This window comes from Vulpes lagopus, chromosome 1 (assembly GCF_018345385.1).
Source record: "Vulpes lagopus strain Blue_001 chromosome 1, ASM1834538v1, whole genome shotgun sequence".
In the NCBI taxonomy this organism is placed as follows: Eukaryota; Metazoa; Chordata; class Mammalia; order Carnivora; family Canidae; genus Vulpes; species Vulpes lagopus.
The window spans coordinates 32,288,552-32,314,722 of NC_054824.1; the positions used below are offsets into that span (position 1 = coordinate 32,288,552).

Sequence of the window (26,171 nt, forward strand, 5' to 3'; positions counted from 1 at the left end):
CTTTAAAAATAAAGAAAAAAACACAAAAAACTCCCACCATGACTGTTCACAGATGTGGACCAATTCAACAGGAGACATCAACTTTGTAAGACAATAATGGAACAAGAGGTTAGATACACAGAGAGATACCCCATATTATAGGACACACAGATTACTCTTTTTATCCCAGGAAAAAAAATCTCCCTCCTCACTACAAATGTGCTTCAGGCTAAAAGGACAAAAAGCAAAATGAGAAAAACATTTCTCTTGGCAGTTCTATTAGAAAATTATATTCCAAAACATGTTCACATTTCCTTTCATCTTGCAAATGAAAGAAGTATTTTGCCAAAACCCAAAAAAACTTTTAAAGGTTTTGTAAATCTTGTAAATTCTATTGTAAATTCAGGTAAAGAAGCTAGTAGAGAATAGTACCACCCGAGAGAACTGTAACACAAGCCCTATATGTAATTTAATATTTTATTGTGCTACATTTTAAGAAAAGGTGAAATAAGTTTTAATATTTAATCCAATATGTTCAAAATATGATCATTTAAAATGCAATCAATATACTTTACAACCTTTTTTTCATACTAAGTCTTGTAGTATGCCAGGGTCCTTAGTCTATTAAAAATGCTGTCTCCTGGCCCAGGAGCCTCAGAAGATAGGACTGCATTGTAGTTTCCCATTCTTATACCTACTGGTCAGTTTACACACATGAAAACATGCTAGAAGCACAGTACATGGGTTATATTCCCAGGTTACATATCTATCTCATTCAGCTTAAGGATTATTTAATTACAAGTATAGATTTGAAACAATCTTTTAAATGAACTTCTTTGATGTCCTTAATAAGTGTAACATCATTTTGGCCTAATGTAAGTCTATCATGTTGGTAAACTAAGGAAATGTGCATCTATAAACATGTAGTCTACATAAAGATTTCCTTTTGATAAAATTTTGTAGCAGAAAACCAAATATGACATTAATTTCCTACCAAATAACTAGAATTGATGAGCCTTAAAATAGCTTCAAGGAAAGAAACCTCCTAGAGCACAGAGGGGTTTCCTTTTTTTTTTTTTTTAAAGATTTTATTTATTTATTCATGAGAGACACAGAGAGAGAGAGGCAGAGACACAGGCAGAGGGAGAAGCAGGCTCCATGCAGAGCGCTCGATGTGGGACTTGATGCCTGGTATCCAGGATCACGCCCTGGGCTGAAGGCGGGGCTAAACGGCTGAGCCACCTGGGCTGCCCCAGAGAGGGGTTTCCAAAGTACATCTTCTCTTGGCTAATATGCTGACAAGTTGAAAATTAGCACACAAGAACACACAATATATGCATTTAACTTTATTTTCTCCAAATAGAAGAAAATTTCACATGCCTTTCATACTTCTGGAAATTGCTTCAGAAGATTTTTCTATTCTAAATATAGTTTCTCTTTACTTTAATAGTTAAATAAGCATTAACCAATAAAAGGTAAGTATAAAGAACTTATAAAAACTAATAATTAAAAACAAAACACAATAGGAAAAAAGGTAAGAGACATGAAGAAGAATTTCCAAATTCCTACTTAGGAATTATCATAATAAAACATGTTCAACTTATTAGTAATCAAATATGTACAACGTGTAACCACAAAGAGAGATCATTTTACATTTTTCAGCTTGGCAAAAATTCTAGGATTCTACACCAGTGAAAGTGTAGGTTGGTACCACGACTTTGGAAAACAATTTGGCCTTATCTATTAGAGTTGATAATGTGCTTTATTGTATGACATAGCAATTCTATTCAAGGCATACATCCAGTCTTGGGTATGTGCACCAGAAGTCTTAATATAAAAGAATGTTCATAGCAACACTGTCTTTTTCTATTTCAAAGAAAGATGCAGTTCAATATCTAATAACAGGAGAAGGGAAAAACTGTGAGATAGTCATATAATGAAGTGTAGTACTTAGCAGTGAAAATAAAACAGGTTGCTTAAAAATGATAATGCCCAACTGCAAAGAACATCGAGTAAATGACAGAAGATACAGTTTAATGCCATTTATTATTGTTTAAAGATACATATGATAAAGGACAGAAAGGCTATGATCAAGAGAGTTCAGGAGAGGGGCTCCTGCTCTCAAACGGGTGAGACAGGGCCAGAGGACAGCACACAGCGCCTCGGAGGAAAGGCAATGAGCTGGTGACAGGCACACGGGGGTTTATCACTCTTTATATTTTAGTGTGTGTGTGTATGTGTATGTGTGTATGCATATATATTCCACTGCATGAAATAATTTTTAAAATTGGCAGGGTTGTAACAAACAAAGAAGGTTATACATAATGTTTCAGCGAGTGCCACAAACTGACCTCGGCTCCATCATTCACCACTCAGCAGTAACCGCTGCTCCTGATTCTGTTTTGTCCTCCTTCCAGGTGGAGACTACTGTCCTGCTCAGAAAGAACCCACTGCATGCTAGGGGCTCAACACATGCTGATTGAAAGGATGACCAAACCAACCTGACCTACATTTCTAGAAGAACTAAGAAAACTGAAAATCGGGGTTATAAGTGGGCAGTGATTACCTGGCTTATTTGGTTTCACAATTTAGCACATTTCCTCCAAACTTACAGCCTGTTTTCCTCCTTCACCCTCCCTCTGTCTTGGTGTTTAAGGTCTGAAATAGTTCAGTGATGAGATCAGCCTCAGACTGCCTTCAGAAATGTTTCCTCCTGCTTTCAGAGAGGGCTGCATCTAAGGGGGGCCATGCCATTTAACGGTGGCAGCTACACTGTACTTGGTTTTCTACACCCAATTAAGGGAACAAATCCAGCATTCCATGGCTTCAGTGTACTCAGGAAACCACAATTGTTCAACTGTTGGAACCAACCAAGGGAATAAGAGATTTAATGGCATCCTTGATCATGGTCACTGTCTGAGGGGTCTGTGATCACCTCCCAACACACATACACACAGAACCGCATACACGTATGTTTCCTCGAACAGTCAAATGATCTGTCGCAGTTTTAGAACTAATCTGCGGCATTCAGGTATGAGATTCATGGGAGTAGAAGTATGGCATCCCAACTAAACAGGAAGGTTTCAACCAAACACAGAACTAAACTTAGAAAAGGTATAAGAAATGGTAGGGAACAAATACTCCATTTTCAAAATATGTGTTTTCTGGAATGTATTTCTGTTTAATGCTGAATATAAAATCTGAGATTTCACCAGTGCCTGTAGAGACAAACGCATACACACTGATATCTAAAAACAATGATTATGCAGATCAAAGTGGGCACGGACACTTCAGAAACACTGTTAAATGAAAAGCATTTCTAGAAAAAGCAAAACCTTATAGAGCAAAATCAAGTTTAAAAAAAAACAGAAAGAAGCTTTGGTACCTTTCAATAACAGAGACCAAAAACAAGTTTAGCTCATTTTAAAATATATGTAATACAAAAACAGCCAGGTATTTAAAGGAATGTATAAAACAGAAATAAATCTAAAATATGTATAAGAATCTGAGAGAGAGAAAAAAATCTTCCTTTTCTCCTCTTTGATTTTAATAGAACACCAGAATTTGGAAAAATAAGTATTTCCCCAACTAAATTTTCTTTTGGTCTGCATATACCTAACAGGATGGCACTCTATATTTTATCTAATTTTAAAATGGCATAATTTTATTTTTAGCAGCACATATCCTTTGTCCCAGTAAGCCTACTACAGGAAATAAAAATTGTCTTGAAATGCCTTTGATATAACATCTACATCTGCAACTCTCACCTATTACTTTCCTAGGTTTTTAAGACCCTGCATATTCAAATCTAAAGGCATCTAGTTAAAGAAGGGAACAAGAAATCATTACATGTTTGTTTTGGTAAAACATTACACGTAAAGAGACAATATTCTCTGAACACAATGTGGTCCCAGAGGGCAATATGTCAGTACTCTGCAGAACCTGGGTATTGTAGTAAATGCCACATAATGTGCTTCTACCTCACTCATAACAAGTACAGTACTAGCCAGGGCTGGTCTCTCCTATTTCCATGCTGATTTAAAAAAGAAAAAAAAAAGTAAGGTGAGCAATAGACGATGTGTAACTGGTAGCAATTTAGCAATACCATCCATCTAGTATGTTTAGGAGAACCATTCTGGGCCTACTATAACCACAGGAATTCAAAAGTTTTAAGATGAACAAATCTGAGTAGCTATCTTTGTCTAGCAAGTATCATATCAATCCCACAACCCCAGGATTTAAATTGCAAGGCCCCAGTCTTACCAAGTTGGTTCTTGGAGCTCATTGACAAGAGCAGACTAAATATAAGTTAGATCACTGTAGAATTAAAGTTTTTAAAATTGTTGTATCTCAAAACGAAATTCTGAGTCTTATCAGAAGACTCATTTACTCAAACACAATATCCAGTTCAAAAAAAAAAAGTTTCCTGGATAGTCCCTGGGATTTATCAAATGGAATTTGACCTGGATTTCATTTAATGCCAACTGAGCAGTAATACCCATGATTTCACAACAGCTTTCTTTGGAGAGAAAATTGTGGATCATGTCTTTGTTCCAGTCAAGTAGAAATCTGTGACATGCTCTTCTTCTGGTTGTAGTCCTGGGCTGCAAATCTCAGGCTGGGATTTCAACTTTAGCATTTGACAAGTCCTTTAGAGTGGTCCACATTTAGTTGAGGGTGAGAGAACACAGGTGACAGGGCTTTAATTCTTACCTTCTTTCAATTTCTTACATCCTGCTTAGAATCTGAATGATAGGTCCCACATCAGGGTGCTGAGAATAGCAGAATATTCTGGGCAACCCTCTAAGAATTTATCCTGTTCAAGACTGTTTATGTTTGGCAACTAAAAACTCTCAAGACTGTAAGCAGGGATAAGGATGGAGAAAAGTAGCCTCTGCCCTAATGAAGTAGACATATTCAGTATCCACTCCAAAGAGTGGAGATTCTACATGCCAAGTACAATTCAGAGCTATTCTCTGACACCGCCTTTCTCACTAGACTGCTCTGAAAGCTCACTGGTATCCATATATGGAATGAGAACACGTATCTACATTACTCTGAAAAACCTGGGACTGTACATTGGCCAGAAATATGAGCAGTTAGATGTCCAGTGAAAAGCAACAGAGGAAAAAAAATGAAATTGTACCCCATTATTAGTATCTTTTAGTGTGGGTTCAAAAATATATCTAACTAAAGATCTTCCTTTCTCAAAAAAATATAATTCATTCACAAAATAGAACAAGCAGCTGTTAGTTAGGGAAGCTGCATTTAAAAATATGTTACTTGTGCATAAATACGTTGCTAGAGCTGAAAATCCCTTTAGAGAGGAGTTGGATCATCTCCCTATAAATTTGCTATCTAATTAGTACACCTCCTAAAATATACCTTTTAAGCTGTCTTCTACATTTAAATGAAATTTTTCCTTTGCAAGAGATAAAGAAGCCTATATTTTTGAAAATACCACCTATTTTTAATCTTGTAACTTGGTCCTGATCACACATTGTTGCAACAGTGGTTTTTTTTTTTTTTTAAAACATCTGTATGACTTTGGGGGATTTATGGAAAGAAGAGTGTCCTCTGCCAAAGGTGGTTAGAACATCTTTTTCTATAGGTGCTATTACAAAGCACTGGAATAGTAATGTATGTGACTTTTGCAGCAAAAATCTTTAGCCCTTTGTCAACCAGCATTGCTTTTTTTCTTTCTCATCAAAAATTTCTGATAGCCTGGCAAACTAATTTCAAGGATACAATCCAGGCAACTTAAAGAGAGGCAGGTCTGAGCAATACTGGCATCAACCACAACCTAGGGCAGATCCAACATTTTCTCTCCAATGGTGCCACCCACTTATCTTTCAGTCATTAAGGAAGCACACCTGTAACAGGTCAGAGTACCTCCAGGTGAATGAGGCAACTGCAGGCAATTCTGAAAATAAGAAAAAACACACCACAGTCCTGATTTGGTTTAAAGCAATCATGCAATCCCATTATACCCATGTCTTCCAAAAACACCTTTTCCATGGCAAGCAAAGTTACTGTTGATGCATGTGGCTTTAGTCACAGTGATGCATTAGGTAAGCAGGTGTGTGCTGAGTACCAGGGGGCGCTCCAAAATGCATCTCCGTAATCTTCCACTTGTCTTCTCTAAGGTTCTGCCTATTTATTAAAAAAAAAGGGGGGGGGGGGAGTCAGCTGTTGCATTGGATTGACAAGAAAATTTACCCTGGCAATAATATTTTAAATGTCAGGAACGGAGATGTTGGAAATCACAATAAATCACCCCCAGGTGATTGATGAGAGCAAATCTTAGGTTTTAGGATCAGCACAGATTTCAATCATACCTACTCAACTACAAAAGTGAAATATAAAAGTGAAAAAGAAGGCACATGTTTCCAATGACTGTTGAGACTCCTCTCAGAGGCATTGTTCCACTTGTACATAGGTGAGTGGGTTGTGTTTGGGTACTTCACTTGGGGCCTGTGCAGGGCAACCAGAGATGAAGAACAGCACTCATAGGGCCAAAACTCTTGGTAAATAAGCTGCAGGCCGATTCCCTAAGTGCCACCTCTGGCCCTCCCCACCAGGACAGCTCCATGTTTCAACCACAAAAGACACCTGCCATAGGGGGAGCTTCCGAGACATGCTCAAGCTAACTCTCGCTGATCAGTGTCCAGGATTTACCAGTTGTTACATATTTTGAATATCACCCCTGAATGGCAGGGATCCAAAAGCAGAAACTTCTACTCCAGGTCCTGCTTTGAATCTAATTAAACAACAAACTTGATGGTTTTCTACCTAAAAATTATTGGTGAAAAAGGGCTCCTTTTCTCTTAGGTACATACCACGGTGGGTTGGCTTCTACTGGCTCCAACTAGTCAAAGGAGGAAGTGCGCTCCCCCAGGGTTTCCATACCTTCCAATTTCTTCAGAAAAGTCAGAAGTCTGTATTTTAAATATTTGCAACTCATTTAAAATCTTTTCAAAGTTCTGCACGGGACAGATGCATCCAGAGCCAATGTGGCCTATAGGCCACCATTTTGTGACCTCTTACCTTCCTCTGTCCTGTCCATTTTTGAGAACTGCCCAGAGTCTACCTTATATCTGGGCCTGTTGGGTTTGTAAACATTCTTTTCCTACCATCTGTCTGCTCTCTCCCCACTGTGTAAGAGCAATTACAGATGCTAATGGTGTTTTTATATGTTCCTTGGCAGGCTTTCTAACCCTATTGTTTATATGTATGTATACTGCAGAGAGGGTGGCAAAGGAAAGGAGAAAAGGGAGCTTCCACCTTTTAGTACATTGCTCTGCCTAGCCCTTTTTTTTTTTTTTTTAAGATTTTATTTATTTATTCATGAGAGACACAGAGAGAGAGGCAGACATAGGCAGAGGGAGAAGCAGGCTCCATGCAGGGAGCCTGATGTGGGACTCAATCCTGGGACCCCAGGATCATGCCCTGAGCTGAAGGCAGGTGCTAAACTGCTAAGCCACCCAGGGATCCCCTGCCTAGACCTTTGAGTGTGGATGTGAACTGAGTGTATATTCCTCACAAGGTAATTAATTAATTAATTAATTAATAGGAAGGGAGAAAAGGCTAAATTGCTCTTAAACATATTTTAACCTCTCTCTATGCAGACGAAGTGTGAGCTGCTATTAACCCTTAAGGCACTGAATGATTCACAGGAGAGGGTCGCACAAACACTGCACCATGGTCTTCTATTTTGGTTCCATGTACTCCTGCTCATATGACTGATTCAGAAGCCTGAATATGGTGGGCTGAATGGGTGGGGTTGCCCAGAGCCTTTAAGTCCTTTGGAATGGTCTACTAAAATCAAGCCAATGTCAACAGTATCAGAAGACCAACTTTAATACTATGATCACAAGTCATGTGAAAATGTTATCTTATAGATAGCACAGGCTTCCTGAGAAACTTATGAGAGAATTTTTTTTAAAGATTTATTTATTCATTCATTCATTCATTCATTCATGAGAGATACACAGAGAGAGACAGAGAGATAGACGGAAGGAGAAGCAGGCTCCTTTGCAGGGAGCCTGATGCAGAACTTAATCCCAGGACTGTGATCACGGCCTGAGCTGAAGGCAGACACTCAACTGCTGAGCCACTCGGGCATCCCGAGAATAAATATTTTTAAAGAGTAAAAAAGTCAGCCCTCAGAGTCTCTAAGGAATCTGCATCTTCAGGGAAAAATGAGAACAAAGATGGCAAGCACACAGTATTTTTTTTTAAAGGTTTTTGCATAGATAATGATGTCCACTAGATTTATGCATCCTTTAGATTACTCCCACCCAAGTTTTTCCACTTCTTTGAAGATAAATCTGGATTGTTTAATATCTTTGGATGAAATATGTTATAAAAATACTACAATTTTCCTAACAAGCATTCCAATGTTCCATCTTTATAAAAATAGTTTTAAGAACTTTTAAATATTATATGTGTGGGTTTTGCCACTGTTTAAAACATATGCACAGAAACCACCCACAACCATCTGTGGACTTAGCAATGTAAAAACAAAGCAAGATTTCACATCAGCTATGAACTGCGGGTGCTGGTGTATAATTTATATTATTGATAGTCTTTGCTTTCCTCCCATAGGTGTTCCAGAAATGGTACAAATCTTGGGTGGCTTCAAAAGACCTATTACTTATAGACATCAAAGTTCCCAGTAATATACTTTCATTTTAATTCAGTGCTAAGAATAGGCACTTTAGAATTCAGTCTCAATTTGAAATATAGTCAAAACCTCAATTGCTTCGTATATAAAGATCACAAGGAAATGCGTCCAAAAAAGTTAATATGCTTATCTCTGGATGGTGGAATAATAGGTGATTTTTATTTTCAACTCTATACTTTTGTAAATGAAACTAGGCTCCTTTCATAATCAGAATAAAATAGTTATGTTTTAATGGGGGGAATAATCAAAATATTATTTAATAAAAAATGCTATTTTTTATTTTGAAAGTGAATTTACACACTTCACAAAGCTGTCATTATATATATATTTAAATATATATATATATAAAATACAGATTAGACTTCTGGTCTAAATATTAGAAAAGCTTGAGCCTTTTATGTTCCATCAATGACATATGACATAATAAAGTAGCTTCAAAAAACATTTTTGATTAGTTTTGGAATTGTAGTGTTTTTTTTCAAGGTTGACCATTTATTATTATAGGTCATCTCCCAAGTAAAGAAGTTAAATGTGCAAAAAACCTTAAAGATATGGCTTTGATTCTGTTATTTCAAAAAAAATAAAGTAATGTAAATTTGCACTTTAAAATAGAAAGCACTTACTACCTTAAATTCTTCTTGGAAGAAAGGGATATAGACTATAAATAAAATAAATTATAAAAATAAATTCTAATATGCAACAATTGAAAATTTGAGAAAAAAATAAACTGTGCTTCTTTGTGTGTTTTTATACTGGCCAGACCCCTGACTATGCATTTGAGAAAGTGAAATTTAAAAATTTAGGAGACTACACGATTCCTCTAACGCCTTCAAGCTCAATCCCTAGAGACAATTCAAGAAAAATAAATTTTAAAACTAGAAAAGATTTACCTACCTTTGATGCCAACCGTGATTTCAGGCCTAAGAATGAATAGACTGTGTTGCTTTCCTTTGCTTCAAAAAAACTGTCATAATCCTAGAAAAAAGAGGAGGAGAAAATAAACAAAAGCAAAAAATTAGTATTTGGTACTTTTGAAAAATTCTTTATAGAAAGGTAAAAAAAATATCATTGCTCCATCCAGGCCAGGGAAGAGCTACATAAATCTACTGGATTTGCTGTGCTTGAGCATAAAAATTTCTCTGAGTATGACGATGGGTGTAACATGTTTTTAATGCAAGGCCTGTGATAGGATTAAAATGTAAAACACTGACAACACAGGAGAAATCAGAACACATTCCTTTCCCTCCTGTGCGAAACACTAACATTTATTTGTGTGAAATCACTCAGATCTAAGATTTTATTTTATTCTAGTGCTTCAATATGAAAGGCTGACTCCCAATTCCATTCTTGATATTTTGTTATCTAGGGCTTTAAAAAAAAATCACTGGGTAAACAGAAAGCCATAAAGGTCTCCATGTGTCAGTGCAAGTGCTTCCATTCTGCTTTTGAAGTTTTCCACATTCTTTCAGACTGTGTCTTCAGAGAGAATAAAAAGATCAAATAAAACCTAGAGGAAACTATATTCTCTGTAACATTTATCTTTGCCTCAGACACAGAATCATTTTTCTCTTCCTACTTTCACAAGGGAAACCATCAAGGAATTCTGGTCAATACGTTCATCAATTGTTTCTTTCCAAAAGTTGCACATATATATAACTATATGGTTTCTAAGTTGATGTAAAGCTGTCTTAAAATTTGGTAGAAGTCCCTCTGATAACTTTATCTGAAGGATAAATGTAAGCAGACAGTGATCAGAATCATTTTTAGCCATTTGCTCTGTGCCAGGTGCCTTACAATCAGTACTTCATTTAATCCCCACCATAGACCACCTGGTTGGAGACTGGCTCAGAGCAAAGAAATATTTTGCCCAAGTTTGACAGGTAATCCGTGAAAGAGCTGAGATTCAGGGCCAATTCTCATTAACATTGAAATCAATGCTTTTTGTACTCTGATGCTTGTTGCCCAAGAGGAAACCAGGTATGGAGCATCCTGTATACTGGAGTCACTAAGCCCTAATGAATCCACTGCTGAGCTGAGCCAATAGCATCACAAGGACTTTTGAAACCTGTCTAGGAATCTAAATGAGAGTCCATGACTTGTAGAATGGAGATCTGTTTCTTGCAAAGGATGTCTCAATGATGAAAAAAAATCTTTGAATTATTTCACTCTGTATAGATTCTCTTGTTCAAATGCTTTGGCAAGTTGAGTCTCATGTGGTTTTGAAGGTAGCTTGATTTTAATTCATTATCATCTCAGCCTTACAACTTGCTGCTCCTTCCAGATTTCTGGTGGTAGCTCCCTCTGCAATTTGGGGTCAGGCCTAATACAGTTCACCACCAAAGAGAAGCCTTCCTTGATGTGCCAAGAAGGAGCAATCCATCTGAAAAGGAAGACTCAGCAAAAAACCTACTTCAAAAATGGCATTTTAAGCTAAAATCTGAAGGAGGAGAAGAGTTGACCAAGTAAAGGATTGGAACAGGGGCACTCAGGACAGGGAACAGCACTGATGAAGAGTGAAGCTGGCAGGTCTGACAAGGATGAGCACATGCCAGACTATGTAAAATCAAGAAAGAGATTTTGAATTTTATCTTAAGTACAAAAGGAAATCATGTATGGGCTCTGAGCAAGGGAGCTGAATGATCTAGTTTCCTTTCAGAAAATAGCTAAGTTAGGGGCGCCTAGATGGTTCAGTCGGTTAGGCATCCAAATCTTGATTTCAGCTCAGGTTGTGAACTCAAGGTCATCGGATTGAGCCCCATATTGTGCTACACACTCAGCAGGGCAGCAGAGAGTCTTGAGATTCTCTCCCTCAGTCCTTCTCCCCTCTCTCTCTCCAAATAAATGGATAAGGGATCCCTGGGTGGCGCAGCGGTTTGGCGCCTGCCTTTGGCCCAGGGCGCGATCCTGGAAACCCAAGATCGAATCCCACGTCGGGCTCCCGGTGCATGGAGCCTGCTTCTCCCTCTGCCTGTGTCTCTGCCTCTCTCTCTCTCTGTGACTATCATAAATAAATAAAAAAATAAATAAAAATAAAATAAATGGATAAAACCTTAAAGAAAAAAAGAAAGAAAATAGCTAAGTTAACTGTGTGGAGAATAGCTCAGAGTCAGGCCAGCAAGAAGGAAAGCAGGTAGTAAAGTGAGAAGAGTGTTGTTGGTAATCCGGGTAAGATGGTGGCAGCCTGAACCCGACCAATGAGAGTGGAGATAGAGAAAAGTGGACTGGAGATATTATGGAGGAAGAATTGATCATACTCAACCGTGGAATTAGGGGAGAGGGTTAAGGAGAATTAAGACTTAAAGCAGCTCTAAGCTTTGTGACTTGATAGGAAAGACCAGAGAAAAAGCAGATGTGAGAATAAGGCTAAAATGGAGTTTCAAAATGTTCAGTTTGAGCAACTGTATGAGACATTCAAGTGAAGAAGATACCAAATGGGCAGTTGGAGGTTTCTAGTGACTCTAGGATATTACAGATTTCATAGAATTTTATGGAAAATTTTTAATTTTTTATAAGAAAAACTATGTCATAAATAATACAGAACTTAGCAGAACTTAGGCAAAATCCCATGAACTGAAAATGTTGTTAAAATATTCTTTTTAACAAAGTTATTTCCAAACAGTTGAGTACCATTTCACTGATCCAGGTTCAAGAAATAATCCTGTTCAATGCATACTTTCTCTGCTTTTAACATCACTATGGCTGGGGGGCTTCTTATGTGAATATTGAATTAGATCCTACTAACAGTTTAGAAATTGTCACTTAAGGTAATTAACTCCTTTCAAAGTGACAAATAAAAGATTTGGTAATTAATTTTAAAAGTAGAATAATTTAAAGGAAATAATTTTTAAAAGTGAATGTTAGAATAGTACCTGACAAACACCAGGTTACCAATAGTTTTTGTCAAGGATGAACGAGTTGTGTTTGCAAATTAATGACTGATGTGTCATGTTTTAGGTAATCTCATGCTGGTAATATAATCTGAGTAAATCCTCCTCTACTATGGGTTTTTCAAAATTATATAAAAAATTATGTAAAAAATGTTTCCTGATAAAGTCTGATGAATCTCAAAGTGTAAAAGGTAAATTTTTTTTGTCATATTTAGACAAAGAGTAGGTGATTAATAATCTAAAATCTTGGATTTCTTAATAGTTAATACCTCCTTCCAGAGGTAATAAGTTAAATACTATGATTGAGATAATTTAAAATAGTATTAGGAATTTTAAAATCAAGTCCTATAAGGTATAAATTCTTATGGCCATAGACATTCCCCAATAAAAGAGAAAGGTCTGCTTTCTTAACAAATTAATTTCACTTATCAGCCTCTATTTTTAAAAATATATCAAGGTTGGTACTGCAAAAGTTAAAAGCACTGTATTTTAAAAACTCACTATTATAAAGTTTCTAAATAGGTTTGCCGAATTCCTTATAGTCAAAGACATTCTCTCTGAAGTGTCTATAAATACACATCTGCAAATTATACATTTCAGGACAATCAAACCTCTGTAACAATACCAAATAATAATCAGTTAATATTACCTGTGGAGAAGGGCACAAACATACAGAGCATAGTCAAGATAAAATTGCCCAGTTTCAGAAGCTGGTACATTTTTCTGACGTGAAAACAAAAGATGTTTTTGTGCTAACTGCTTATGAAAAGAGAAATTTCTGGACTATACAGGTATCAGTGTAACTGAGCACTATTACTAATGGAATATCTATCTAAATGCTGCAATTTTAAGAAAAATAAAAGAAGCTACACAGCTGTTAAGAAGAAAAAAAAAGCTTCTGTCACCTATACTTGCATTCAAGTGAAAACCAATGTTAGAAAATTTCTAAGCTCATGATAAAACCTACAACAGGTAAAGTGCACAATAGCCTCATTCTTCCACAGAGCTTACTTGCGTACATTACCCATACATACACCATGATTAGACTACTATGGACTAAACGAGCATTTGAGACAAAGACCTTAAAGTTCTTTGCCCTTTTAGTGTTCCCTAGGAGAACAGCAAGGAAAACCCACAGCAGCCACGCTGCAAAGCTGTATCGCTTCCCACACTAAGTCAATGACAATTAAGTGACAGAGCCATATTATTTCTACATGCCAAGGGCATATCCAAACAGGAGGCTATGGGGAATGAAAACAATACATGGCTTATATGGAAATGGTAGCAGCACTGATTTTAAATGAGCCAAAGCAAATTTGGCTTACCCAAAGGAAGAAAAAAAATTTTTTTTAATTCTTTCTACCAGAGTTACTGCTGCTGCAGCTGAAAATGGGCAGAGGCTCCTTCTTAAAAATTTTCAAGCCTGAGGGTAGCCTCTGAGCAGAATATCTTGATTTAGTGGTTAAGGACCATTAATGCTATGTTCTATTTTATAAAATCTTGACATAGAAGGAAAAAATAGTTGACAGTTCCAACCCTGTAGTGTATGTAAGATGTATTTGTCTGAAACAGCTTCATTCAGCAATTTTTATGCCAAACACCAAAAATATGGGCAAGCCCGAAGCTGAGGATTTTAAATTCCTAATTCATGCTTAACATTTCTGACCATGCTGGTTCAAGACAGTAGAGCAAGCAAGTACATCTACCCAAGCACCAACTGAAATTGAATGTAAAAAAATGTTTGTGTTAAACACAGGAAAAAGAACCGGCAATAACATTTTAAGAAATACCCAGAGGAGTTAAGTGAAGAGGCTACAATTAATTAAGAGAATCTCTTGGATATTGACATTTATGTCATTCTCTTTTAAGCTACAGGGATTTAGTAAAATAGGATAATGTACCATCCGCTATGACTGCTCACACAACTAAACAGCTCTATAGAGATTAGCATTTATATATTTATAACAAAATAAATATTAATATGTGTATATATTTTATTTTATAATAGTTATTACAGTTACAGGAGAATGTGACTTATAAACTTTAGCAATGGTGTGTGTGTGTGTGTGTGTGTGTGTGTATGAACATGGGGGAGAAATGAGAGAAACTATTAAAAATGCATATTTCTCTTAATCTTTCCTTCCTTTTTTTTTTTTTTTTAAAGATTTTATTTATTCATGAGAGACAGAGAGAGAGAGAGGCAGAGACACAAGCAAAGAGAGAAGCAGGCTCCATGCAGGGAGCCCAATGTGGGGCTCGATCCTGGATCTGGGATCACGCCCTGAGCCAAAGGCAGATGCTGAACCGCTGAGCCATCCAGGCATCCCTCTCTTCATTTTTCAAAGAAAAACGTGCTGTCTAAAGTTTTAAATCAAAGAATATAGGCACAGAATGGTGGTAATTAAGAAAACTATAAAGCAGAACCTGACAAGAGAGGCTATCTCTTGGGAGTCCAGGGGAGGACGCATAGAAAGCAGGGCAGAGTAAAGGGACCCTCCTTTATTTGACCCTCCTTTATTATCTTAATATTGAAAGTATTAACATGGCTTTAGTGTCTTAACAGTTTTGTTTTCTTTTCATTAACTCTAACTGCATAAGGCTCAGAAGGAGAAACATTTTAACCAAAAGAAAACCTTGAATATGCACCCTATTTAAGCCATACCATTAAACATGCAACTGGGGGAGCCTGAACCTGTCTGGATGAAGGTTTTCAATATTCACAGCACAGGCCATTGTTTTAATGAAAGACACGTCTCAGGGATTCATCACTGTAGAATATTGCTGCAAACATCTCAGTAAGGTGAAAATGGGAGATTAAACATTTATAGACAGAAGAATAAAAACTATGGTTATATAAAAGAGATAAAACTGCAAAGAATATCCAATTAAATTGTTATGCTTCTGGGCATACAGCTGATCAGCAAGCGATAAAGAGGAATTTATATCACCCCCTCCCCACCACCCTACTTTTTTCCTTTCCTTGTATCTGTGAGGATGTCATATAAGATTATTTACAGTAAAACATCTGAAGAAGATTCTCCTTGATTAGATAAGTTATCTTTTAGACAGAAAGCCCTGGAATACAGATCTTCTAATTCAAGTTAAGTTTCTTAAGAAAATTCTACCTGTGGGATAGGTGAACTTCTAGCAGAGGTGATCTTCCAAACAGATTTCATTGTAAAATTTAGAAGGATCAATAAGCTTCCTTTTGAGAAATTTTACTTTGACTTTTATTAATAAAATGGGAATGCAAATGCTCAGAGCTTCAACAAGGCAGGACCCCAAGAAAAGCTTAGCTACCTGGTCAGCTGAAAACATCTGTGTAACTATTTATCCATTCAAACAACTGATTTTTGCTAACTACTTGCTGGGTTTCTAGTATTATATAGATACTAAGATAAATATGCCACAGAGCCTGCTGAAGTGAACACAAGGAACCTCAGAGACTGGCTGAAGGGAAAGATGTGAAAAAAAAATTCTATGAGATCAAGGTCATAATAGGAATGAGGCCACAGGTTTGCTGGTCCTAGGGAAGGGGCAGTGATAACCAGAGCCCTCGTTGGAGAAAGCTCAATAACAAGGCCCGTCTGCCTTGATTTCTGAGATAGAAACAGGGTGGAATTACATAGATAAAAATTACAGGATGTGGTAACCAAGTGGGTATTGAGGTGAAGAAAATGAGTTAGGGTAACTTTTAGGGCTTTGCCTTATGTATCATGTAGATGAGATATAGTCATTAAGCCTACATCAACAACATCAATATTTTAGAAACAGAGCACAATCTCCTGTGAATAACATAAATTTCAACTTTAGCTTTCCTTTTTTTCTTTTCCCTATTGACTCCAACAATCAGAGTTCTAGTAACACAAAATTACTGCCAGTCAGGCTTCATCATAGGTCAAAAGTCTATCATTACATTCTATTCTGTTCTGCCAGAGGATATACTTCGTTTTTATGGCGGAGACTTGGGAAACAGCCAATCCTGTGTATGGTCCAAATGTGATCATAAGGAACCCCAGGAGGTGGAGGAAAAGTGAATGGACAATATATAACAGGAATAAATTATGGAGGGGCCTCTGAGCTAAGCAATGGTTTGACATTTTTAAATGGTCAACAAATAAAAAAAAGACAACCAAACCAAAAAGAAGATGTGGCAGAGAGAGCTGGTGGTCCAAAAAGACTAAAGTATTTACCAGGTAGCCCAACCCCTGATCTAGAACATTAGAAGATATATTTTGAGGCAGCCCCTATAAAAGTGAAATTTCTTTGAAGGCTTATTCAATCTTAAAAACTCATGAAGTCAGGCATCTTTCCCCATAATATATTAGTGTTTATTTTGCTTTTAAAAAATGTGTTTGCAATGTACTCAAAATCTTTAAGCCAAATGCTGCTCTGGGCAAGTGGGCAGTCTTTATGCTATGACTTTGCCCCCCACCCCACCCCAGCCCTAAGAAACTCAACTTTGGTTTTACCAGCAACCACATATAGTAATCAACTTGTTTTAACTTTTACTAGTTCTCATTTCACCAAGTGATTTTTTTCTTCACCTTGAACCCAGATTCTAAGGCCACCAGCCATAACTCTTCATATCTTGGTAACAGTATACCCCAAAATATTTTTGTTATTTGGTAGAAGACTCTTAAGGAAAGAAAGAAAAGTGGCTCCAAGGAAAAGAAAAAGGGTGGAATAGCTTAAATGAGAATGTACTTTATAAAATAACATTCAATTTAATGCATTCTTCAAAACAGCTTGCCAACTGAAAACTATCATTTCAAGTGACTGGAAACAAACTAAATAGCCCACAATGAGGGAATGATTAAATAAATTATAATAATCCACCCAAGGGAATAATATGCAGTGTCTAAAAAATAAGCTTACAATGACATGGAAACTATTTTTGTTAGAGAACAAAGCAGGGCAAAAAATGGTATATATAGTATGATTCAAAAACATGATTTTAAAAATTTAAATCAACTTGTAAGAAAAGAGAGTTTGCAGAGACCAAGTATTTGCAGCTGTATTTGAAAGGTAGTATTTATTGTTCCCCCTTCTCATTCTCATTTTTCAAATATTCTCCACTTCCATATTCATTTTAGTGCTGGGGAAAAAAGAAACAAAAATAATAATGTTGGATAACTAATTCAGTATGAAAATCTCTTTAAATATCTTTAACAACTTATTGAGATACTTTTGGCTGAAAATCATTTCTTATATTTATCTGTGGAAATGTATGTGTGTATACATACATATAGGTGTGTGTGTTCAAATTCAATATATTCAAATTCAAACATATGATTTTTTAAAAATAAAATCATATGTATACATCAGGGATTTGAAAACTGATAATTAAGGGAGTTGGTTCTGCATGCTTCAAAAAGATGCCCAAACACACTTAAAATTTATTGTCCCAAGACAATCTTCTCAAAAGACTTTCATAAATACTGCACTTAGAAACAATACAACTACATATATTTTGGTGTTCTGTGGTGTGCTTCTGAGCCTACACCAAAGGTTAGAAGACACTAACACATCTCCTTGTCTCCTTTGATGGGAAAGAAAGGAGAGGAGATGCCACAGGAAAAATTGCTAGTCAGTCAGCCTTTCTGTATCTCCTTAAGATTAATCTAACCCATCTCTAGACTACTTTTAGGCTCCAATTAACCAAGGTAATATGGGGAAAGGCAGTCAGAGTTGGCCCCCAAATCATTACTTAAATCAAAATAGTCAATAGCTTTAACATAAACTTATTTGACTAGCATTAGACCCAATGCTTAGGTTCAAATTTACCATTCTACAAGTATCACCCGAAAGTACCAAAATAGTAAATTCAACGGTTTTAAAATATAAACAACCTTAAAAGTTGCCCTATAGAAAATGATCAAAATGGTTATTTTTCTATAAAAATATTCTGCCATCTATCTTTCAGCAAGCTGTCCTCTCTTCCTTACAAGACAAGACTTACATGAGTAACTCCAGCCACACATTCTATCTCACCTCATCTATTCTCACAATCATCCAAAACCCAATTCTGAATACAGGCATTCTTAGTCAAACCTGCACCAACTTGTCTTCACTATCTAAATAGTCATACCTTTTCCCGTTTTGATGGTTAATCTACAAATTGGTTAATGTGAACCCAGTCAAATGAAATGAAGTTGCATTCCCATTCCTAACCACCATTTTTTTTTAAAATAAAAGAATTAAATTCAACAAAGTTACAGGACCAAAAAACAGCATATAAAAATCACCTGTGTCTCTATACACTAATGAACAAACAACTGGGAAAGGAAATTTAAAAATAATTCTTTTTACAATACCAAAAGAGTAAGATACTTAAGTACAAACCCTAACTAAGGAGGTTTAAGATTGTAGGTTAAAAACTACAAAACACTGCTGAAAGAAATGAACAGAGACACAAATCAATAGAAAGACATCCCATGTTCATGGATTGAAAGACTTAATATTGTTAAGACCTCAATATTACCCAAAGCTATCTAAAGATTAAACATAATCCCTATCAAAATCCCAAGTGTGTTTTTTGCAAAAATAAAAGAAAAAATATACTAAACTTTACATGGAATCTCAAGGGACCCCAAATAGCCAAAGAAGTTTGAAAAAGGACAAAGTTGGTGGCCTCTCATTTCCTGATTTCCAAACATATTACAAGCCACAGTAATCAAAACAGTGTGGTACTGGCATAAAGACAGACATATCAACCACTGTAGCTGAATAGAGTCCAAAAAAATAAACCCTCATGTATATGATCAAATGATCTTCAATAAATTTGCCTCAAAACTGCTCAATGGAGAGAAGGCTGTTTCTTCAATAAATAGTGCTAGGAAAAACTAGTTTTCCACATAGAAATGAATGAAGTTGAACCCTTATCTTATACCATATACAAAAATTAACTAAAAATGAATTAAAAACTAAATACAAGACCAAAAACTGTAAAATTTCTATAAGAAAACAGAGGGGAAAACTTCATGATACTGTATTTGGCAAGTAATGATTTCTTGGATAGGACTCCAAAAGCACAATCAACAAAAGCAAAAATAGACAAATGGGGCTACATCAAATTTTAAAACTTTGTTCATCAAAGAATATAATCAACAGTGAAAGACAACCTAAGAATGGGAGAAAATTGATTTGACCTTGATTTACAAAGGACTTGAATAGACTTTTCTTCAAAATGATATACAAATGGACATAAGTGTATGAAATGTTCAACGTCACTAATTATCAGAGAAATGCAAGTCAAAATCACAATGAGATACCACCTCACACCTATTAGGATGGCTACTCTCAAAACAAAACAAAACAAAACAAAAAAGAAAAGAACAAGTAGTGGTGGGACGTGGAGAAGTTGGAGTCCTTCTGCACTGCTGATGGGACTGTAAAATGGTAAAACCACTATGGAAAACAGTATGACAGTTCTTCAAAAAATAAAAAATAGAGCTACTTTATGATGCAGCAATCTCACTTCTACATATATATCTCAAACAACTGAAAGTGGAATCTCAAAGACATATTTGCAAACCCATGTTCAAAGCAGTATCATATTCATAATAGCCAAGAGGTGGAAGCAACCCAATCCATCAATGAATGAATGAATGGATTAAAAAATGTAGTACATATGTACAATGGAAGCCTTAAACAGAAATGAAATCTTGTCACATGCTTCAATGCTATAGGCTAAATGTTTGAATCTCCCTAAAATTCATATGTTGAAATCCTGATGCCCAAGGGCCTTTAGGAGGTGATCAGTCCATGAGGGTAGAGCCCTCAAGGACAGGATTAATGCCCTCATAAAAGAGGTCCCTTGTCCCTTTCACATGTAAGGACACTTCAGGAAGTTGGCAGTCAGCAATCCAGAAGAGTGTCTTCATCAGAACCAAACCATGCTGTCACTCTGACCTTAGACTTCCAGCTTCCAGAACTGAGAAATAAATTTCTGTTGTTTGCAAGATACTCAGTCTGTAGCATTTGTTATAGCAGCCTTAACGGACTAAGATATACAACATGGATGAATCTTGAGGACATTATGGGACATTATGCTAAGTGAAATAAGCTAGTCACAAAAGGACAAACATTGTTATGATTTCACCTCTAAGAAATATCTAACATAGTCAAATCCACAGGTAGAAAGCAGAATGGTTGTTATTAAGGTCAGGGGGGCAGGGGTGACAAATGGGAGTTGTTTAATGGGTACAGAGTTTCAGTTCTGCAAGATGAAAAAGTTCTGGATATTTGTTTCACAACAATGAATATACTTAACACTACTAAACTGTACACTTAAAAGTAAGATAGTAACTTTTACAACATATATTTTTATCACAATAAACATTTTTCAATAAAAAATAAGATAAAATAAAAATTTATTTTAAAAATTCAAATCTTTTCTCCTCCCCTGAATAGGAAGGGAGAAAAAAAAATGAAAAGGGTAAATATTTTCCTTTTGTACAGATGTGTGCATTTTCATTTCTGGTGCACTCCACACATGCCAGTTCCACAGAGAAAAGTTTAATCCTTCAACATGAGGATCCTGAGCTTTCCAAAATCTGAATCAGACACTATAAAACCCATGAGAAAAGCCTAGTAATTGGGATGTTCACCTTTAGATTACTCATTTCCAGAGAAGAATCTTGCTCATGTTAGGTAACTCCCAGGAAACTGCAAGAACAACGAGTCTGTGCAATTTGGGTTCTTGACTACAAAAAACTCAAATGGACATTAGCAACTTAACAGGAAAGGAATTTATGGCAGGATAGTGAGAAGCTCTGAATTCACATTAAACCTGGAGAACCAGTTTGTAAGAGGAATTTCTATGTCTGGGTGGCCAAGAACACACGCCAGGATCAGCCCATTAGGACGCCTGCCATGGCTATTCCTGAACCCAAGACCCCTGTCCAACTGATCCTATGTTGTTGCATTATCCCCTCAATGTTCAAATTCTGGAATGAAAAGAACTGATGGGACATGCCAAGGAGCTTCCATTCAGTGGGGAATTTTTCCCAACAGGCAGATTATTCAATACTAAAGGGCAGAGAGAGGGAAATTGTCTACACTGATTACCGAGTAGCTTATCAGCAATTTATGTCTCCCATGGCTAGCTCACCCAGTTTAAAATAAGTAGTAAGTTCCTAGCCACTTTCAGAAAATAGGAGAATCTTCATGCTTACTGGATCCTGTCACCAGCAATGTGACAGATCTCCACAAGTTATCAACCAGATAAGACCACTCAAAAACTATCACTAGGTAAAGCAAGGTACACCTGAGCAGGCAGGATGAATGAGAGACCACGGTTAGTTGCCCTCTAATGCTTCTGCTTTTGTCAAAGTCGAATTTACTTGACCATGATAAGAGCAAACACTGTCTTCAAAACTCCTGCTAGCACAAACTATAAAGACAGAGTGTGTACCGGCGCTTCTGTCACCATCCCCACAGGACTAACATTGCTCACACAGAGAAGATGCTATTTATCCACCATAGTTTAATCAATGCATAAGCCTCTAGCCAGCTCCTAGACAGTCTATCTGAAAAAGTTTCCATAAACTCTGTAGGGCAAAGATTCACAGAGATTTAGAAAGTCATAAAGAAGCAAGGATAAGGAATTAACTAATTCACATTACATTCTTTTATTCATTCAATACATTCCTGTATTCAGAGGGCTCTGAAGACTTCTACTTTTGTGATGATAGAGCAAAGATGTCTTTTCTTCCTTTATCTTGATAAATCAACAAAACAAGAATTAAAAAAAAAAAAACAAACAGAAACACTATTTAAAAAAAATAAAACTTGGAGAAATCTACAGTTCTGAACCACAACATATGCAGGAAGTGGGGAGAGAAATGGTGAAGGGCACTAGAGAGCAGAGGATGGTCAAACCTTGGTGTCTGAACACACTACAGGAGCCCCCAGGAAATGGCAGGATCTAGAGGCATCAGCTATTGTGAAGGTGGGTGGGGTAAGCAGACAAAGGCAGAAAACTGGGAGACTGTTTGAAAATCTACATAAGCAGCAGTTAGATTCCGAGGGTGCCTCACTGGTCAAGGAACTAGAAGGCACACTGTTAATAAATATGGCTTCTGGGAAGCAACAAACTCCTAAACACCAGCATGGAAGCGGGGGGGAGGGGGGTGAAAACAGGGCTATGGAGGGAAAATGTACATGACAGAGAATGAGATCCTCCAGCCCTCTCACCCTATATGTCCAGAACTCCAGGAGCCAGGCTGATATCCCCAAAGCAAGAGACTGCAGAGCCATTCTCTGGAAAAGTTAAACCATCATCTGAGAAAAGGCCTGTAGATTTTATTATCTGTATCTACAATGAGAATTTAACAGGCTACCCAACCAATCTACAGAGAAGTCCAGTGGGAAACAAATCTACACACCTATATTAGGACACACACAGCTTCTAACAAGCTTTCTAATGCCTTATCTCCTAAGCATAAGACAAGGATTACCAGACATCTGAGGAAAGCCCACCACATTTGAGAGAAAAGGCCAAAATAAACAAAGTGAAAAAAAGGGAATTAGTAGAACAGGGACAATATTTTAAGGGAAGAAAACCTCAAAGAAATATTTATTTATTTATTTATTTATTTATTCATTCATTTATTTATTCATTCATTCATTCATTCATTCATGAGAGACACAGAGAGAGAGGCAGAGACATAGGCAGAGGGAGAAGCAGGCTCCATGCAGGGAGCCTGATGTGGGACTCAATCCCAGAACTCCAGGATCATGCCCTGAGCCAAAGGCAGATTCTCAACCACTGAGCCACCCAAGCATCCCAAGAAATCATATTTAATATCTCCACTGAGCTAAGATCTTGTACTCATCTCATAAAAGCACATTATTCAAAAGAAAATATCAGAACATAAGAAAGGAAAATAAAAGGGGACATAATTCAATGAAAGAACTGAGGTTAAAGAAATCTTCCAGAAAGTAAAACAAAAAGTTAAAAAGGACAATACAAGAAAAAAAAGATAATATTAGAAAATTGGTGTAAGAAGTTCACTATCTGGGATGCCTGGGTGGTTCAGCGGTTGAGCGTCTGCCTTCAGCTCAGGGTGTGATCCTGGAGTCCTGGGATCAAGTCCTGCATCGGGCTCTGTGCATGGAGCCTTCTTCTCCCTCTGCATGTGTCTCTGCCTCTGTGTCTCATGAATAAATAAATAAAATCTTAAAAAAAAAAAGTTCACTATCTAAATTAATATATATTCCAGATAAAGAGAACAGGGGGGAAAAGCAGGGAGAAATTTTTCAAAGAAGAGAATATTAAAACATATTTAATAATCACATAATTCTTACATAATAGGGACCTACTGAGCACTCAACACAGTGAATGAAAAATAAATTACAATGGGACATGTGGGTGGCTCAGTAGCTGAGTATCTGCCTTTAGCTTAGGCGTGATCCTGGAGTTCAGAGATCAAGTCCCGCACTGGGCTTCCTGCACTGAGCCTGCTTCTCCTCCCTCTGCCTATGTCTCTGCCTCTCTCTGTGTGTCTCTCATGAATAAATAGATAAAATCTTAAAAAAAATCGATTGCATCATGGTAATTCACTAAAAAATTTTAGGATACACATGAGTAAGAGCTATTAAAAACTTGCAAAGAAGAAGCTGGTCAAAACATACAAAAGATCAAGGAAAACAGCATGACACTTTCTATTGCAAGCCCTAGAAACCAGATGATAATAAAGCAAAACCATCAAAATTCTTTCTAACCTACTAGAATTCTATACCCAGTTGAATTACCCCTTAATTACAAGACCAGAAAAAGGAATTGTCACACTGAAGAAGTCTGAGAGATACAAAACTGTTAGATTTTTAAGTCTTCTAAGCACTATTTGACTAGTAGTTTTGCTTTGTTTTGAAATGTACAGTTTATACAGTTTCAACTATACCTCGTTTTGGTTTTCAGATACAAGAGCACATTTTCTAGGCTTTGTAATCATGAATGGGATACACCTTCAGTTACCACATACTTTCTGTAATAAAATATGAAATCACAATCTAAAAAATTCCACATAAACAATAAGCTTTATGCTTAAAAAGCACCTTACAGTAATCGGGATCACGCCTAAGCTAAGTAAATATCCTGTGAAGTAAAACAGATATTAAAGATGAGAAAATTGATGCTTTAAGAGAAAAATGACTTTGGAAAGGTGTCAAAGCCAACATAAAGTCATACGAGAACTCCAATCTAAATCTAGGCCCATGTTCAAGGTTTTCCTCTTCTGACATGAATACAAGTGTGTGCACAATCTCTATGGGGTAGATGTCACAATATCTTCTTCTCTCTTATGCACATAGAAAATGTTTCCTTTCAAGATATCAAAAGTATTATTATTCCTTTTTTCCATTCCAATACAGCCCACCTATTTATTTCACCTTAAGCACCTCAGCACTATAGCCCTTTCCCCTTCTTCAGGCCATGCTTAAAGAACTATAGTACAGGTCTCAAAACAAACACTTAAACAGGGCATGATGAATGGAAAACCTTAACTACTCATTAGGAAGAAGTTTCTCAATTTTTTTTTCTTAACCCAATAAGAAGGAAAATAGATAATTAGACAAAAATGACTTTATCTTCTCATATGCTACACACAGGAGGAAGGCACCTAAGGTATTTTAGATGTTCATAATGATCCATCTGGCTCATTATCCTAAAAAAAGAAACTCTGGTTTATAATCAGCTACTAGCAGTTTTTTAAACAATAGAGGGGTAAAGATTCAAGGATACTCCCTTCCACTCTACCCCTAAAACATATTAATCAAAAAAAATCTGCTTTAAAATTTAGAACACAATAAACACACACATACACACCCCTTCCCACAACTTTCCTCAATCACAGAGACAGGTAGACCAACAGACACATACACACTCACATTCACACACGGTCTGTGTCCCTGGACTCATATACCTTCTATTAGACTGTGAATCTGAACAGCATAGGGTGCACAGGACACAGTCCTCACTGAAAAAAACCCAACTTCACTCTAGATATTCTGAATCACCCAAAGAAATAGCATGGTAACAATCTGGCTACTTACCCCACAGTATCGGTCACCATTAAATATCTGAGGTGGCAGAGGGTTGCCCTGAGCGGGCTTCTTTTCTGGGGGGATGTTTTTGTACATCCATTGTCTCTGTTCTTCTGACATTGTGATATCCACCTCCTCAAACTCTATCTTGTTGGCTTCCAGAAATCTAACCACATCCTGCTGCTTCTTCTTTATCTAAAGAGAAGACAAACAAATAAGGAGAAATGCTCATCTGAAACAATATGTAGATATTTCCAAATTGAACTAGATTTGGTTTCTCATTGTCAGAGGTCACTGACGAAAAAAAAAAAAAAAGAGGTAATTTTCCTAGGCACCATGCATCATCCCCTCACTGGATATCCAGCAGAAGTCTATGCAAGTCCTCACACGATGATTTCTTTACCTAGATAGACTCCCCAGAACTTTGGGGCACAACCTGGAAGGATGAGATTATGTATGAGGTGAGAACTCAGTTCTCAGTAGGCCATAAGCACTCTCTCTCCTACTTACAGAAGTTGACATTTACAGTTATGAAAGCTCCCTCTGCCAAAACCATTTGAAAACCATGT

The 26,171-nt window shown here is 36.7% G+C and overlaps 1 protein-coding gene across 1 annotated transcript in view; it reads right to left on the minus strand.

The window, feature by feature from the left end:
* Positions 1-1,312: 1,312 nt before the first annotated feature.
* SH3BGRL2 (SH3 domain binding glutamate rich protein like 2) overlaps positions 1,313-26,171 on the minus strand; it is an 80,177-nt gene continuing 55,318 nt past the window's right edge. The window contains exons 3-5 of the mRNA XM_041747384.1: positions 25,612-25,797; positions 9,560-9,640; positions 1,313-6,132 (exon numbers count right to left, since the gene is read on the minus strand). Of these exons, the coding sequence (XP_041603318.1) occupies positions 6,121-6,132; positions 9,560-9,640; positions 25,612-25,797 (279 nt within the window). The 3' untranslated portion in view covers positions 1,313-6,120. The remainder of the gene's footprint in view (positions 6,133-9,559; positions 9,641-25,611; positions 25,798-26,171) is intronic.